General features: G+C 39.9%; 2 protein-coding genes, 1 pseudogene and 2 gene segments (V, D, J or C); 4 read left to right on the top strand and 1 right to left on the bottom strand.

Moving 5' to 3' along the window:
- The window catches only part of LOC122693629, a 463,707-nt gene that overhangs the window by 330,523 nt on the left and 119,291 nt on the right, over positions 1 to 13,893 (top strand).
- Positions 1 to 13,893, top strand: part of LOC122693636 — a 209,797-nt gene that overhangs the window by 78,357 nt on the left and 117,547 nt on the right.
- LOC122693633 overlaps positions 1 to 13,893 on the top strand; it is a 415,920-nt pseudogene that overhangs the window by 289,087 nt on the left and 112,940 nt on the right. The gene's annotated exons all lie outside the window — the stretch shown is intronic.
- LOC122693634 (immunoglobulin lambda-1 light chain-like) overlaps positions 1 to 13,893 on the top strand; it is a 473,571-nt gene that overhangs the window by 352,005 nt on the left and 107,673 nt on the right. The gene's annotated exons all lie outside the window — the stretch shown is intronic.
- LOC122693627 (zinc finger protein 280B-like) lies at positions 4,316 to 13,282 on the bottom strand. 5 transcript variants are annotated; one of them, XM_043901228.1, is made up of 4 exons: positions 13,154 to 13,282; positions 12,608 to 12,835; positions 12,351 to 12,410; positions 4,316 to 6,124 (listed from the first exon to the last, which is right to left on the bottom strand). In XM_043901228.1, the coding sequence occupies exon 4, from the start codon at positions 6,051 to 6,053 to the stop codon at positions 4,425 to 4,427; it is 1,629 nt and encodes a 542-aa protein (XP_043757163.1). In that variant the 5' UTR covers positions 6,054 to 6,124; positions 12,351 to 12,410; positions 12,608 to 12,835; positions 13,154 to 13,282; the 3' UTR covers positions 4,316 to 4,424. The 5 variants fall into 5 exon arrangements, with proteins under 5 accessions (XP_043757163.1, XP_043757162.1, XP_043757164.1 ...); XM_043901227.1 differs by having other exon boundaries at positions 13,196 to 13,261; XM_043901229.1 differs by lacking the exon at positions 12,608 to 12,835 and having other exon boundaries at positions 13,154 to 13,281.

Below are 13,893 nucleotides of genomic sequence, written 5' to 3'. Positions count from 1 at the left end.
TTCTGTTACTAGGAATTAGTCTCAAAGGAATATTTTCATACCTTTACTTTTTATACTATATTCATTTGGGGGAATAGATTTCTAGAATTAAAATATTTCATGTTTTTACCATACAAACAGAAAATATCTTTTAAAATATATTTATATATCTTAAAAAAAAAAAACCTATGTAGTAATCTGAAAAGGATGTGTATATAGACATGTCAGTGTATATACACACATACCGTCAGAGCACCAAGGAAAACTTCTCAGTAAACTATAAATTAAAACATTCAGCGTGCAAATAGTGAAATCTTTGGAATTAACTTGCCAAAAATCATAGAGAATGAAATTTTAATTTAAAAAATGTATACATAAAAGTATTTGGGATTCAGACAAAACTGCTATTTAAATGAAGGTAGGTCATTAAATGAAGGTAGAGAACAGCATCGAAACATGTATATTATCTAGGGTGAAACAGATCACCAGCCCAGGTTGGATGCATGAGACAAGTGCTCGGACCTGGTGCACTGGGAAGACCCAGAGGGATCGGGTAGAGAGGGAGGTGGGAGGCGGGAGCAGGATGGGGAATACATGTAAATCCATGGCTAATTCATGTCAATGTATGACAAAAACCACTACAATATTGTAAAGTAATTAGCCTCCAACTAATAAAAATAAATGAAAAATTAAAAAAATTTTTTTTAATTTAAAAAAAATGAAGGTAGGTCAATTCCTAAACCCTTTATAAAAAAAAAGAAATACTCAGTATCATGTAATAACCTATAGTGGGAAAGAACCTAAAAAAGAATAGATATATATCTGCATAACTAAATCACTCTGATATACATCTGAAGCACAATATTGTAAATAAAATATATTTCCATAAAAATTTGTAAAGAAAGCTTTTAAAATACAAGGTTATCAAAAAAAATCCTAAAGAAACTAGAAGGTACATATGAATTGAAACAATAAAAGAAAACAACAAAAATAAAACTTGTTGGGATAATAAAACAAGAGCTGTTTCTTGGAAAAAGTAAATCAGAAACATTGATACAACTGTGGCAAATCTAATAAGGGGAAGAGGAAGTTGATTCCAATACTAGAAATGAGAAATGGAATGAGATTCTGAGAGGATAATATTCAACCCTGAGTGGAATTACTTTTGTTTCAGGAAAGATCCAGTCAAGCAAAAACCTGGGGAAAGAAAGGGAGGAAGGAAGGAAAGAAAGAGGAAGAGAGACAGGGGAAGAAAGGAAGGGAGAACGAAAGAAAAGTAAATGTCTCAACAGATGTTGTAAACTATCCAATAAAACAATTCTCTTTAAATTCTAAAAACAGAAATAGAAAAGAAAAAAAAAAAAACAGAAATTTATTAAGCCATATACTCATTGCCTTTGATGGTACTAAGAACAAGAAAACCCATTTACACATCATTGTTTAGAAGTCCTGGCCAACACAATAAGATTATTTTAAAAAACTAAAAATATGCCATGTTATTGTAAAAAAGACAGACAGCAGAAATATTTTTTAAAAAAACGTTTTATTTCTATAAATACTAATTTTACTTACAATTTTTTGGCAACATTAATAAAATAATAAATTTTATCTGAAAGAACAAGCAAAATAGACAAGGAAATTCACAAAGGGCAATAACAAAATAGTAATCTTGACAGATATTCAATATATTTGTAAACAAAACAAAGTGACATTGCCTTAAAAAAATATAGAGGTATCAATAGAAAAACAGAGAAAGCTCCTGAAAGAACTCAACTCATTATTAACTATCTTTTATTTGCAGGCACAGAAACTGACTCAAGTTAACTCAATTCTAAGAAGCAAAGCCCTGATGTTATTATCTCTTCTCAGCTTTTTTGTGAAAATCTAGGAAATTTAGGCTGGAGAGGGAAGAAGAGGGTGGAGACTTAAAGTGCCTTTAAGGAGGAGGAGTAAAGGGAGGGGGTTGGAGATTTCATTGTGTGATTTTAACAGCATTGGTGAAGCTCAAACAAGGCAGGTAGCAAGCCACGCAGGCCTAGGGGAAGAGTGTTTCCAGAAGAACAGCAGTTGCAAAGTCTTTGGATCGGGAAGAAATGGAATTTGCTTGAGGAAAAGCAAGGCCAGTGTGTCAAAAACAGTGCACCAGTGGGGAAAACAGTAGAGTAGAATGACAGAGAATGGAAGAGAGGAGGTAGTCAGGGACCATATCACTGGAACCTTTTTAGTTGGCAATAAATAACAACTTGTACTCCTTAGGAGCATACTTCAGAGCAAATGACAGTAACAGTGTTAATAATACTAAGCAACAACAAAAACACATAACTAAAACATTTCTTATTTTTACTACAGAAATAGAATAAAGGAGATAAGTATGCAAAAGTTTGCACATTTATTTATACATAGTTTTCACCTGAGACCAGAACACACACATACACTCTTTCTACACCTAAAGAAAGTGGTTTAAGCTGACACTTAGCAAAGTGCTTTGGCCCAAGCAAACTAACTGGAAAGGCCTAGTAAAATATTCAAAGTGCAAATCAATCGATCAAGCATTGAGTAAATAAATACAATAGAATTTATACTCAGGAAATTATCTAAAATATAGACAATATACTCACTACAACTTAGTTATCTGTAGTCCTTCCTCTTCAGTTCTAAGAGGGATGCTAACCCCTTGATGATTATCACTTTCCAGCATTTTCTGAAAGCTCAGAGAATTTAAATAAATTGAGGAGGGGGAAAAAGAAGTGGGGAGAGATAAAGAGGAGGAAAAAGGAAGAGGAAAAGGAGAGATTTCTCTTGGCATAGGTCTACATCCAGGATCCCAGGTTCCTTGAATGGTGCACAGAGATTGCTAGGTTATCTGTGCCAGAAGCGGAGAAGGGATGGCATTAAAACATGCCTAAGGAGACTCAACTCTAGGAACCCACAGAGGCAGCCGAGTGTGCTGATGTTCAGGAACCAATACTTAGAGGGTACCCCGCAGTTCTGTGAAAGAGCCCTTGGAAGAAGGTTTCCACAAGTATAATCACAGATTAGATAGGTGGATAGATTAGAGGAAGGATAATAACTCTATGACCTGATAATTACTGAAATAAACAAGACAATTCCTGCACATCAGAGTGTGTCAAGTAAGACTGAAACTCAATATTAGTTTGATAAAATGGGTTACACACACAAAGAATTAACTGTTAACTGTAATACATTCGTGTCCAAGTCAAGATAAGATACAAAACTGAAAACTTCACATGTTCAACTAGGGTAAGACACATGTAACTGGAAAAGGTTAGGAAAAGTTCTATAAAGGGTTTAATCACCCTGGACCATTTTTATTCACTACACTTACTATTCTAGGACAACTCCATTGTAGCTTAAGGGTAAGAGAACTAAATTTAGCCCAATTCATAAACTGAACAGATTCCCTGTGTTTGATCCTTTTCAGTTAAAACTATGCGTCCAGTACAAATCAAACTGGACATCAAGGCTTTTTTCCTTGGGAATCTTAACTTGCTTTACTACTGTGACTGAGACAGATATGGCTACTTCACTCTAACTGAAGGCCAGCCAGAAGGGAAAGGGGATGGAATGAATCAAATTCCCCTTTTGATCACTCAACAGGAGGTCCATGGGCACCAGGCCTCATTCTATTAACTATCTCTGCTTCTCCAACTGCAGTCAATGATACACAGGGCCTGCTTGATGCTTGCAGGGGCCCTTCACCAAACACAGGCATTTTAATGGTTGGCTTCCTTAGATGTCCCTGGGCTAGGTAAAGACACTCAGACAGTGTTCCTTCTGCCTTGGCTCTATGCCTGGAGTCAATCTGTGCCTCTTCCTCAACTGGGACAAAGAAGCCACTGCTCTCCGCTGGCGAAATCCCCTGGTCCAAACTCACATCACAGCTTCTCCATCAAATTCTCCACACCAGGCTTTCAGAGCCAGGTTATCTTAGATCGGCACAACAGAGGCACTTCGGAGAGTTCAGCAGCACACGGAACCATACCATCACAAAGCCATTCCAATCTGGCTATATAGTTAATACTGAGATCTTCAAGGCATGAAAACAGTTGAAAATTACGTTGCTAAAACACTCTACAGATTATATGTATAGTAGAGCTTTCGAACTTACAAATAACATGAAATACCAAAATAAATAGGTTGTTACTCTTCCTCTCTCCCCCTCTCTCATTCTCTCTCTCTCTCACACGCACACATACCTTTTATGTGTTAAGACAATTATATGAAAAACAGGTAATGTATTTTTAAATAACATTTCAACATTCAAACAAAATTTTACTTCATGAATTAAAAAAAAAACACATAAATTACCCATTGCTTTCACTATATTTGATACTATTGAATAATGTTATAATTTGGATTTTTTGTTTTTAATGGGGTTTTTAACTTTGACTGAAATACTTGCTTCAGACTTACTGAAAGTAGAGTTAACGGGGTTTTTTTGAAATCCTACTTTTAGATTTGGGGGGTGATGGTTCAGAATCAGATGTGTTCACAGTAATGGATGCTACTTCCACCAATCCTGGCTGAAGAGGTTCCAGTGATACCTGAATAACAACTTTTGTTTCAGGAGGTAATCCTTCTAGCTGCTTAGGCTTCTTAAACATTTGATGACACTGGGTCTTGTGCTCCATTTTCTCTTTGAAAGTTAAAAACTGTAGCCGACATTTGGAACACTGGTGAAAACTCTTTTCCCAGTGCCCTCTATAATGACACATGTATGGTGTTGCAGTTTTAAAAATTTTGAGACAAAACGGGCAAAGCAAATTCTTAGTGTTTCCATGGTATGCTCTGAAATGTGCATCCACATCTGCAAAGACTGATGATCTGTAATTGCAGACCTGGCATACATAGGGCATTTCACCAGGCTTATGATTGTCTTTCATGTGCTGTAGGAGAACCTGATCTGTCTCAAAGGACAATTCACAGATTTTACAGACAGCAGAGGGCTCCTGGGAAGTGTGGACACTTTCAATGTGACACTGCAGCTGGAAGGGAGTAGGAAACTGGCGGTGGCAGTGTTGGCAGGTGGTGTGGTTTTTCCAGCTGTCACCTCTCTGCCTCTCAAGTTCCAAATGGTGCTTCATGTGATTCATAAACTTGACATTTTTTAGAACTTTCAAGCAGCTGAGGCATTTAAAGGCTGTGTGAGTCTTCGGTTCTGGCTGCCCATCTCCTGTATGCTGTCCATAGTAGAAGTCACGAAGTAACACAATCGGATTTCCTTCTGTGGGATCAACAATCTTGTTTTGACTTGCTAAACTTGGAAAGTCAGTTTTTGTCAGTCCATTTTCCCCAAAAGAACTTACAGGCTTGCAATGAACATTGTCCTTTGGAAAAGCTGTTGGACAAGGTTCTCCATTCTGAACGTGGCTTAATGAGGTATGAACACTGTCTGGTGTGCTTTGCTGAGTAGTCACTGTATGAAAAATACCTGAAGGGGACAAAGCTAAAGAAGGTTCCCCTATAATTCCATCACTGAGTTTAGGCCTTTTGGGATTTGTGCTATTTGTTTCAGAAGTGGAAAGTCGCTTTGATACATGAGGACTTTTATTCATATCTCCTGCAGAAACTGCTGTTTCTACTGGATGCTGCAATGAACTTGTGAAGGTAATCAAAGGAGAACATAACTCTGAAAAGCTATTAGGCACTATTTGTGGTGAAATATTTTTATAATCAGGTTTAGACAAAGGCTCAATAATAGGACTATCTGTTGATCTTGATTCAGAGTCAGAAACCGGCAAGACAGTCTTTGCTTCCGATGTAGGAGTCACATGACTAACAGGCTGTAATTTGTGAGCATTATCTTTCCTGAAGTGACCATACCTTTTTCTCCTTGAACATGAACCTGGGGTAACTCTGTTCAATATGTTTGAAACGACTGGTTTTGAATTTGAGGTCATCCCAACAAAGATCAGATCAGCATCTTCATTTACATGTTCCACTCCAACAAAAATCAGTTCAGCATCTTCATCATCTACTTGTTTGGTTTCTCCTACACTTTTCTGTGGTTCTGGCTCTTGTTCTTCTTCACGTAATGTACATGGTGGTTCCATATTTTAAATACTTTTTTACTCTTGAAGGGTGTGGCCACAAGTCCCAGTGCTTCCTTTATATAAACTGCCACCTAAGTATAAACATACTACATATTAGTTTAAGTATAGAAAAATGCGCTATTTAATTATCTCCAAAACTCTAGGGTAGTTATAAACACCCTTATCTTATAGATAAAGACACTGAGCATCAAAGAGACTAAATGACAGCTGAGAAACCTATGACTACAAGTCTACATGACTCTAGAATCATAGCTTTCTTCCATGTTAATTTTAATCTCTTCTATTAAAAAAAAGAAAAAAAAACCCAACACCACTGATCATTAGGTGAAATCACATGTAAAGGACTAGTATTTTTACAAAAGCACTATTATACAGTGTTTAGAAACATGAACTTTGGAATCAAAGAGGATTAAGCTGGAATTCTAAGTTAGCTATACACCAGCTGCATCTTTTTGGGTATATTTATAACTTTTAAATGTGTTTCTGTATCTTAAAGACAAAAATGCTATTTCTTAGACTTAAGGTTAACAGCTCTTTTTAAAAAGCATCAGCTATTCAATGGCATCTTGTTTTGAAGTAAAATTGGAAGAAAACGTATCTTAAATGCACATTACAATTGATTCACACACACTAATTTCATAAATGTTAATACAGAAAATAGGTAGCAAATTCAAAGTATAAAGTATCTATACATAGTTAACAAACAGCATAATTCAATGTCAAGCACTTAACACAGGGCTAGCAAATTGAGAATGAACTCTTGATAATCTAACCACAATTCCACACTGATATATCCTAAATTTCTCCCTCTAATCCTGACTAAACTTAAATCCAACAATGCTTCATCCCTCATTCCACATGTCTCTTCCCCACATAGCAGGCAAAGTGATGCCAGTATTTCTCTAATACTAATATCAGACAGACATCTCACACACACACACACACACACACATACAACCGATATCCCTTATGAATAAAGAGGCAAGAGTCCTCAACAAAATACTGGCAAACAAAATCTAACAACATTTAAAAAAAGATTATATACCATGATCACATGGGATTTATGGAGGTATGCAAAGTTGGTTCATTATATGAAAGTCAATCAACATTATGCCATTTTAATAGAATAAGGGACAAAAAACACATCTGCCTGCAGAAAAAGCATTTCCCTGAATCTAGCACCTTTTCATAATAGGGGTTTAAAAAAAACACTTAATAACTAAGAACAGAAGAGAACTTTCTCAATCAAAAGGTATCTGGTAAAAGACCCACGACTAACATCATACTTAATAATGAAAAACTGAAAGCTTTCCCTCTAAGATTGGGAACAACACAAGGATATCTACTCCACTTTGGCTCAATATTATACTGGCAGTTCTATAACCAGGGCAATCAGGTAATAAAAAGGAGTTGTTGTTATTATTGTTTTAAAAAGAACAAAAACAGCATTCAGAATGGAAAGGAAAAAGTAAAAGTATATTGAGATAACATACTTTTGTATATATAAAATCCTGAAGAAACCACAAGTATTACAACTAATAAAAAGTTTGCAGAATACAAGATAAATATTTAAAAAATCAACCACATTTCCATACAGTAGCAACAAATGTTCTGAAAATGAAGTTAAGTAAACACTTCAATCTACACTAGCATTAAAAAGAATACTTAGGAAGTCAGAAAGAGAAAGACAAATATCATTTGGTATCACTTACATGTGGAATCTAAAATATGATACAAATGAACTTATCTATGTAACAGAAACAGACTCACAGACATAGAGAGCAGACTATGTGATTACCAAGAGGAGAAGGGTGGGGGAGGCACAGATTGGGAGCTGCTGATTAGCAGATGCAAACTATAATGTTAATATATAGAAGAGATAAACAAGATCCTACTGTATAGCACAAGGAACTATATTTATATCTTGTGATAAACAATAATGGAAAAGGATATAAAAAAATTATGCGTGCATGCGTGTGTGTGTGTATACACATGAAGGAAAGGAAAGGTAAAGGGAACGGAAGGAAAGGACAACTATTAGCAAGCACGTACAGAAACCGGATCCTTGTGTGTTATGGATAGATTTTAAAATGGTGCAACTGCTACAGAAAACAGTATAAAGGCTCCTCGAAAAATTAAAAATAGAACTACCACATGATTCAGCAATTCCATTTCTGGATATAAATTCAAAAGAAGTTAACATAGGGTCTTGAAATATTTGCACAGCCATGCTCACAGCAGCACTAATCACAACAACTAAGAGGTGGAAGCACCTAAATGTCCATCAAATGTGATATATACATACAATCAAGCATTATTTAGCCACATAAAGGAAATCCTGCCACATGCTAAAACATGCATGATCCTTTAAGACATCAAGCTAAATGAAATAAGCCAGTCATAAAAAAGACAAATACTGTATGTTTCCACTTACATGAAATATCTAATATAGTCAAGCAATAGAAAAGAAACAAAGAAGAACAATGGATTCCAGGGTCTAGGGAAACAGGGAAGAAAAGAGCAGTTGTTTATGGGACATAAACATAAAGTTGTTTATGTTGATGGGTAGAGAGTTTCAATTTTGCAAGATGAAAAGGTGTAGAGATCTGTTTCATAACAATGTGATAGGGAATTCCCTGGTAGTTCAGAGGTTAGGACTCCATACTTTCCTATCAGGGACCTGGGTATGATCCTCAACCAGGGAACTATCCTGCAAGCTGCATAGCACAGCTGAAACAATGACAACAACAACAAAACAACACTGTGACTGTGTGTGTCTGTTAGTCGCTCAGTCATGTCCGACTCTTTGTGTCCCCGTGGACTGTAGCCCACCACGCTCCTTTGTCCATGGGATTCTCCAGGCAAGAATACTGGAGTGGGTTGCCATTTCCTTCTCCAAAAAGGCTGATGAAAGTGTGTAAAATACTTAGCGTGTAAAAATGGTTAAAATGGTAAAATTTAAGTTACATGTTTTTTACAACAATAAAAAAAAACAAAACATTTAAAAACCAGGAAAAGAATTTGAATAGACATTTCACCAAAGATGATATACAAACGGCCAACAATCACAAAAAATACTGCTTAACATAATTAGGAAAATGTAAATCAGTCTCAGTGAGACACTACTTCACACCCATTAGGTTGGCTATAATCAAAAAGAGGAATAATAACAAGTGCTGCAGAGGATGTGGAGAAATGGAATCTTCATATATTGTTGATGTAATTGCTGTAAAATGGTACAACCACTTTGGAAAAGTGGTTTGTCAGTACCTCAAAAATTAAATATAGAGTAGCCATATGATCCAGCAATTTCACTCTTTTGTATATATCCATAAAAACTGAAAATGTTAAGTCCATGCAAAAACAATGTTCATAGCGACATTACTCACAACAGCCACAAAGAGTGCACCATCCAAATATTATCCATTAATTGATGAATGGATAAATAAACTGTGGTATATGCTCACAATGGACTACATGTAAGCCATATACCATATTCATATTCATATACCATATTCAGCCATAAAAAAACATGCACTGCTATACATCCATGAAATGGATGAATCTTGCAAATACACAAACTAGGGACTTCCCTGGAGATCCAGTTTAAGACTCTGCACAGGTTCCATCCCTGGGCTAGGAACTAAGATCCCACATGCTGCATAGCTAAACAAACAAATAAGTATTTAAAAAGAAAAGATGATATCTGAATAAAGCCAGACACAAAGGTCACACATTGTATGCAGAAAGAACTGTAGGTAGAAGAGAAGCAGGAAAGAGAAGCATTCTGTAATCCAAATGAAAAATTTTTTTCAGGGAGAAGGAAATGATCTACTCTGATAAAGGCTGAAAATAAATTAAATAAAATAAAAACTAAAAATTGACCACTGAGTTAAATAAACATTTGGAATTCACTGATGACCTTGACAAGAGTGGATTTAAAGGAAAATGAGAGAATTGGAGATAACAAATTCTACAAACAACTCTGTAGAAGTCTATAATAAGCAAATATGAAATAAAATAAGCAAAAGCAGGATGTGTCACCAAAAGACGGATTTTTAACGAGAGGTGACATTACAGTCAATCTGTTTGCTGATGGGAACCATCCAGAGAAACAGAAAACTTAATCCAGGACAAAGAAGAGACTTGCTAGAATACCACTGAATAAACAAGAATTGAGTAGATCTAGCACACAAGAAGTGTACACAAGCCGAATAATTCACTCACAGTAACAGAACTGAGATCATATGAAGAAAGGCTGGCATGGTGGATTAATGGGTATGGTAGCCATGGCAACCCACTCCAGAACTGGTGCCTAGAGAATCCAGTGGACAGAGGAGCCTAGTGGGCTGCTGTCCATGGGGTCGCACAGAGTCGGACACGACTGAAGCGACTTAGCAGCAGCACCAACAGCCAGCCTTCAAGATGACCTCAAGTGAATCACATCTGATATTCCCACCCCTGTGTAGTTCTCTCTCACACTATCACAGGGTTGACCTGTGAGACTAAGCAAATACAGAAGCGAAGATGTGTAACTTCCGAAAAAGACTCTGCACTTTATCTTGGGTGCAAGTTCTTTCCTGAATCACTCATTCTGGGAGAAGACAGCAACCTCCACACAAGCAGCCCCTTGAAGAGGCCCACAGAAGGAGGAACTGAGGCCTCATGAGTACAGCCAAGTGAGAGAACTTAGATTCAACAAGTCAAGTCTTCAGAGGTTGCCAAACCAGATAAAAGCTTGACTACAACCTCAGGAGAGACCCTGAGGCTAAACTGCCCAACTGGATTCTAGTCCAAGAGATAATAAACCTAAGTTCTTTCAAACTATTCAATTTTGAGATAATGGGTACAACACAAACATTTCGAGTTATCGTTCACATCATACTTACACAAAGAATAGTTCTCCTATAAATATGGCAAAAATTAAAAAACACAAAACAAACCAAAACACCTAAAAACAGGAGTTGCCTGGCAGTCCAGTGGTTAGGACTCAACACTCTCACTGCCAAGATCCTATGTTCGATCCCTAGTTGGGGAACTAACATCCTATAAAGCCACATGGTGTGACCAAAACAAAACATGGCAAAATTGATATGCTGTCAAGTTCAAAGCTGTACCAGCAATAGATAACTATACAACGGAGCTATAGGCACAAGCTGCTGGGCATAGAGCTACCTATGATCTTGTTTACTGGCATGAATGGATCATGTATGGATGTGAGAGTTGGATGGTGAAGAAAGCTGAGTGCCAAAGAATTGATGCTTTTGAACTGTGGTGTTGGAGAAAACTCTTGAGAGTCCCTTGGACTGCAAGAAGATCCAACCAGTCCATCCTAAAGGAGATCAGTCCTAGGTGTTCACTGGAAGGACTGATGTTGAAGCTGAAACTCCAATACTTTGGCCACCTCATGAGAAGAGTTGGCTCATTAGAAAAGACCCTAATGCTGGGGAGTATTGGGGGCAGGAGGAGAAGGGGACAACAGAGGATGAGATGGCTGGATGGCATCACCGACTCGATGGACATGGGTTTGGGTACACTCCGGGAGTTAATGATGGACAGGGAGGCCTGGCGTGCTGCGATTCATGGGGTCACAAAGAGTCGGACACAACTGAGCGACTGAACTGAACTGAACTGAACTGGCGTGAAATGAACTCAGATGGTCCCCCACCCCCATTCAGTGGAGTTCAATTACTTAATGAAATAAAGCCCTTAAGGGTACAGAAATGAGCAAGTAATCCCATGTAAACATGTTAAATCACAACACATTTTCTCTGAATGAACCACTTTATTCATTTATTCATTTGGCCATGCTGCTCGGCTTTGTGGGATCCCAGTTCCCTGACCAGAGATTGAACCCAGACCACTGCAGTGAAAGCCCAGAATCCTAACCACCAGGCCACCAGGGAACTCCCACCACTTCATTACTTTGATTCTGTAGCTAAAACCTTAGGATATGTGCATCGCTCCATTTTAGCCTCACCAAGTGGTAGGAGTCAGCTCTACACAGCTCAAAACCCATGGTGCTCTTAATTTTTTTCTTTCAAGACGGCAAGAGAAAGCAAGCCACCGGCCTCCCTGCCTGTAAAAACCTTAAAAAAGGTTGCAACTCAGAGGGCTCCAGAGTGACCTGAAACCACGACTCCCCTTAAGTCACCACCCGCAATCAGGGTCAGCTAATCCCCAATCAGGAGAACTCTGTCTCAACAGCAACATGTGAGCCCATGAATCAAAGGAGAAAAACGGAAGGCAAGAAAGACACAACTTTGTTCCTTATTGTAAAGATGTCTGTCACCTTACCTCAGGGGCACACTGAAAACCTGAGCACTCGAGACTTCCCAGGCAGGAGAAGGTCACATCCTGGGGGCGGGCAGAGGGAAAGGTCAGGATGAGTCACGTGCTCCGGGAATGTTCTATCCCCCAGGCCCTACCTGGTCCTACCCTACGGATGCTGACCAGGCGTCTCACACTCAACCAGAGCAAGTGATTGAACTCCTCTTCCCTGAGCTTCTTCCTCCCACCTCCCTTCTCTCAGTAACAAACAAACAAACAAATACCTCATCTGCCAACTTCCCGAACCAAAGGCCTGAATCTCGGGGCCCCCAGGAACAGGGGCAGCCCTGGAGTCCGAGGAGAGGCAGAGGAAACAGGAAAACGACCAAGGCACCGCGGTAGTGAAGAGGCCACTAGATCGATTTTTTTTGCTGCGCCCGCCTGACTGTGCCTGGGTCCACGGGTGTCCAGAATCCGGTCAGGCCCGAGTCACAAACCCTCCGTGAAGATTTCTGTGTGTGTGTTTAAATATATTAGGTTCCACAGGAGACCTGGGCGGAGGCCGGGGGCCTGACAGGCCCTTCCCCCGAGCTGGCTCGTCCCACCCCCGGGGCAAGAAGGCTGCGGAGAGCAGCGCCCGCCCAGACTGGAGAGGGGAGAGGGCGAAAGGGTCCTCGCGGCCTGTGGGCCCGGCCGCACGCTCCCTCCTGAGGGCCCGCGGGCCCTCACAGGCCGCCCCGCCGAGCAAGGCCCCGCGCGCGTGGGGACCCGAGAAACCCTACCCTCGGCCCTCAGGCACCGCTCTGGCCGCACCACGCCCCAGCCCTTACCGGTCCCCGTTGGCGGCGGTGACAGAACTGCCGGGAGCTCACCTGCCCCTTGGCGGTCCCCGGGTTAAGCCTGGGGCGACAACGCCTCCTCAGGCCCGGGCCGCCGCCGCAGCTGCCCCTACAGGCGCGCCCGCTGCCACCGATGATTGGCTGCCAGGTGTCGGCGCCTGCAATCTGATTGGCCGCGAGGCCAAGTTGGGCGCATGCGCGCGCGGTGGCACCTCTGGAGGCAACCGCTGGGGGCGCGGTCAGGCTAAACCTGAGTCTCAAGGGTCTTGAGGGCTGTCTAGATCGCGCAGCTCACCGAAGGGGGGGGAGGGGGTGGGGGCGGGGAACAGATTGCACAGTCTCCAGGGCACAGAGCTGAGAGCGGCATCCGAGTCTACCAGGGGAGTCCAGTGATGGTGTCCAGCACTCACAGACCTCAGGAGTGACCTGCCCCTTGCTTAAGAAACTTGACCATACACCTGGGTCTTGAAGCCGCTCCTCTTGGAATTCCATTTGGATCAATGCAGGGCAGCCTGCCCCTGTTTTTGCACAGCCTACAGTGAGCTGAGAATGAGCTTTACTTATTTTTTAAATTTTAGAGCCTTATACTTTTTAATGGCTGAGGAAAACCGAAATGAATAATATTTTCTGACGTGAAAATTGTGTGAAATTCAATTTTCAGAGTCCTTAAAGTTGGAATAGGGACTTGCAAGTTCCTTTTGTTATTGTTTATGGCTGCAAACTTGATTAAT

The sequence above is a fragment of the Cervus elaphus genome, chromosome 5 (genome assembly GCF_910594005.1).
Source record: "Cervus elaphus chromosome 5, mCerEla1.1, whole genome shotgun sequence".
NCBI lineage: Eukaryota > Metazoa > Chordata > Mammalia > Artiodactyla > Cervidae > Cervus > Cervus elaphus.
Note: the sequence above shows the minus strand (reverse complement) of the source record. Positions and strands in the feature narration are given on the sequence as shown.

Bases quoted from the DNA above. Each gene is read 5' to 3' on its own strand.
- LOC122693627 (XM_043901228.1), bottom strand. From the start codon at position 6,053: ATGGAACCACCATGTACATTACGTGAAGAAGAACAAGAGCCAGAACCA.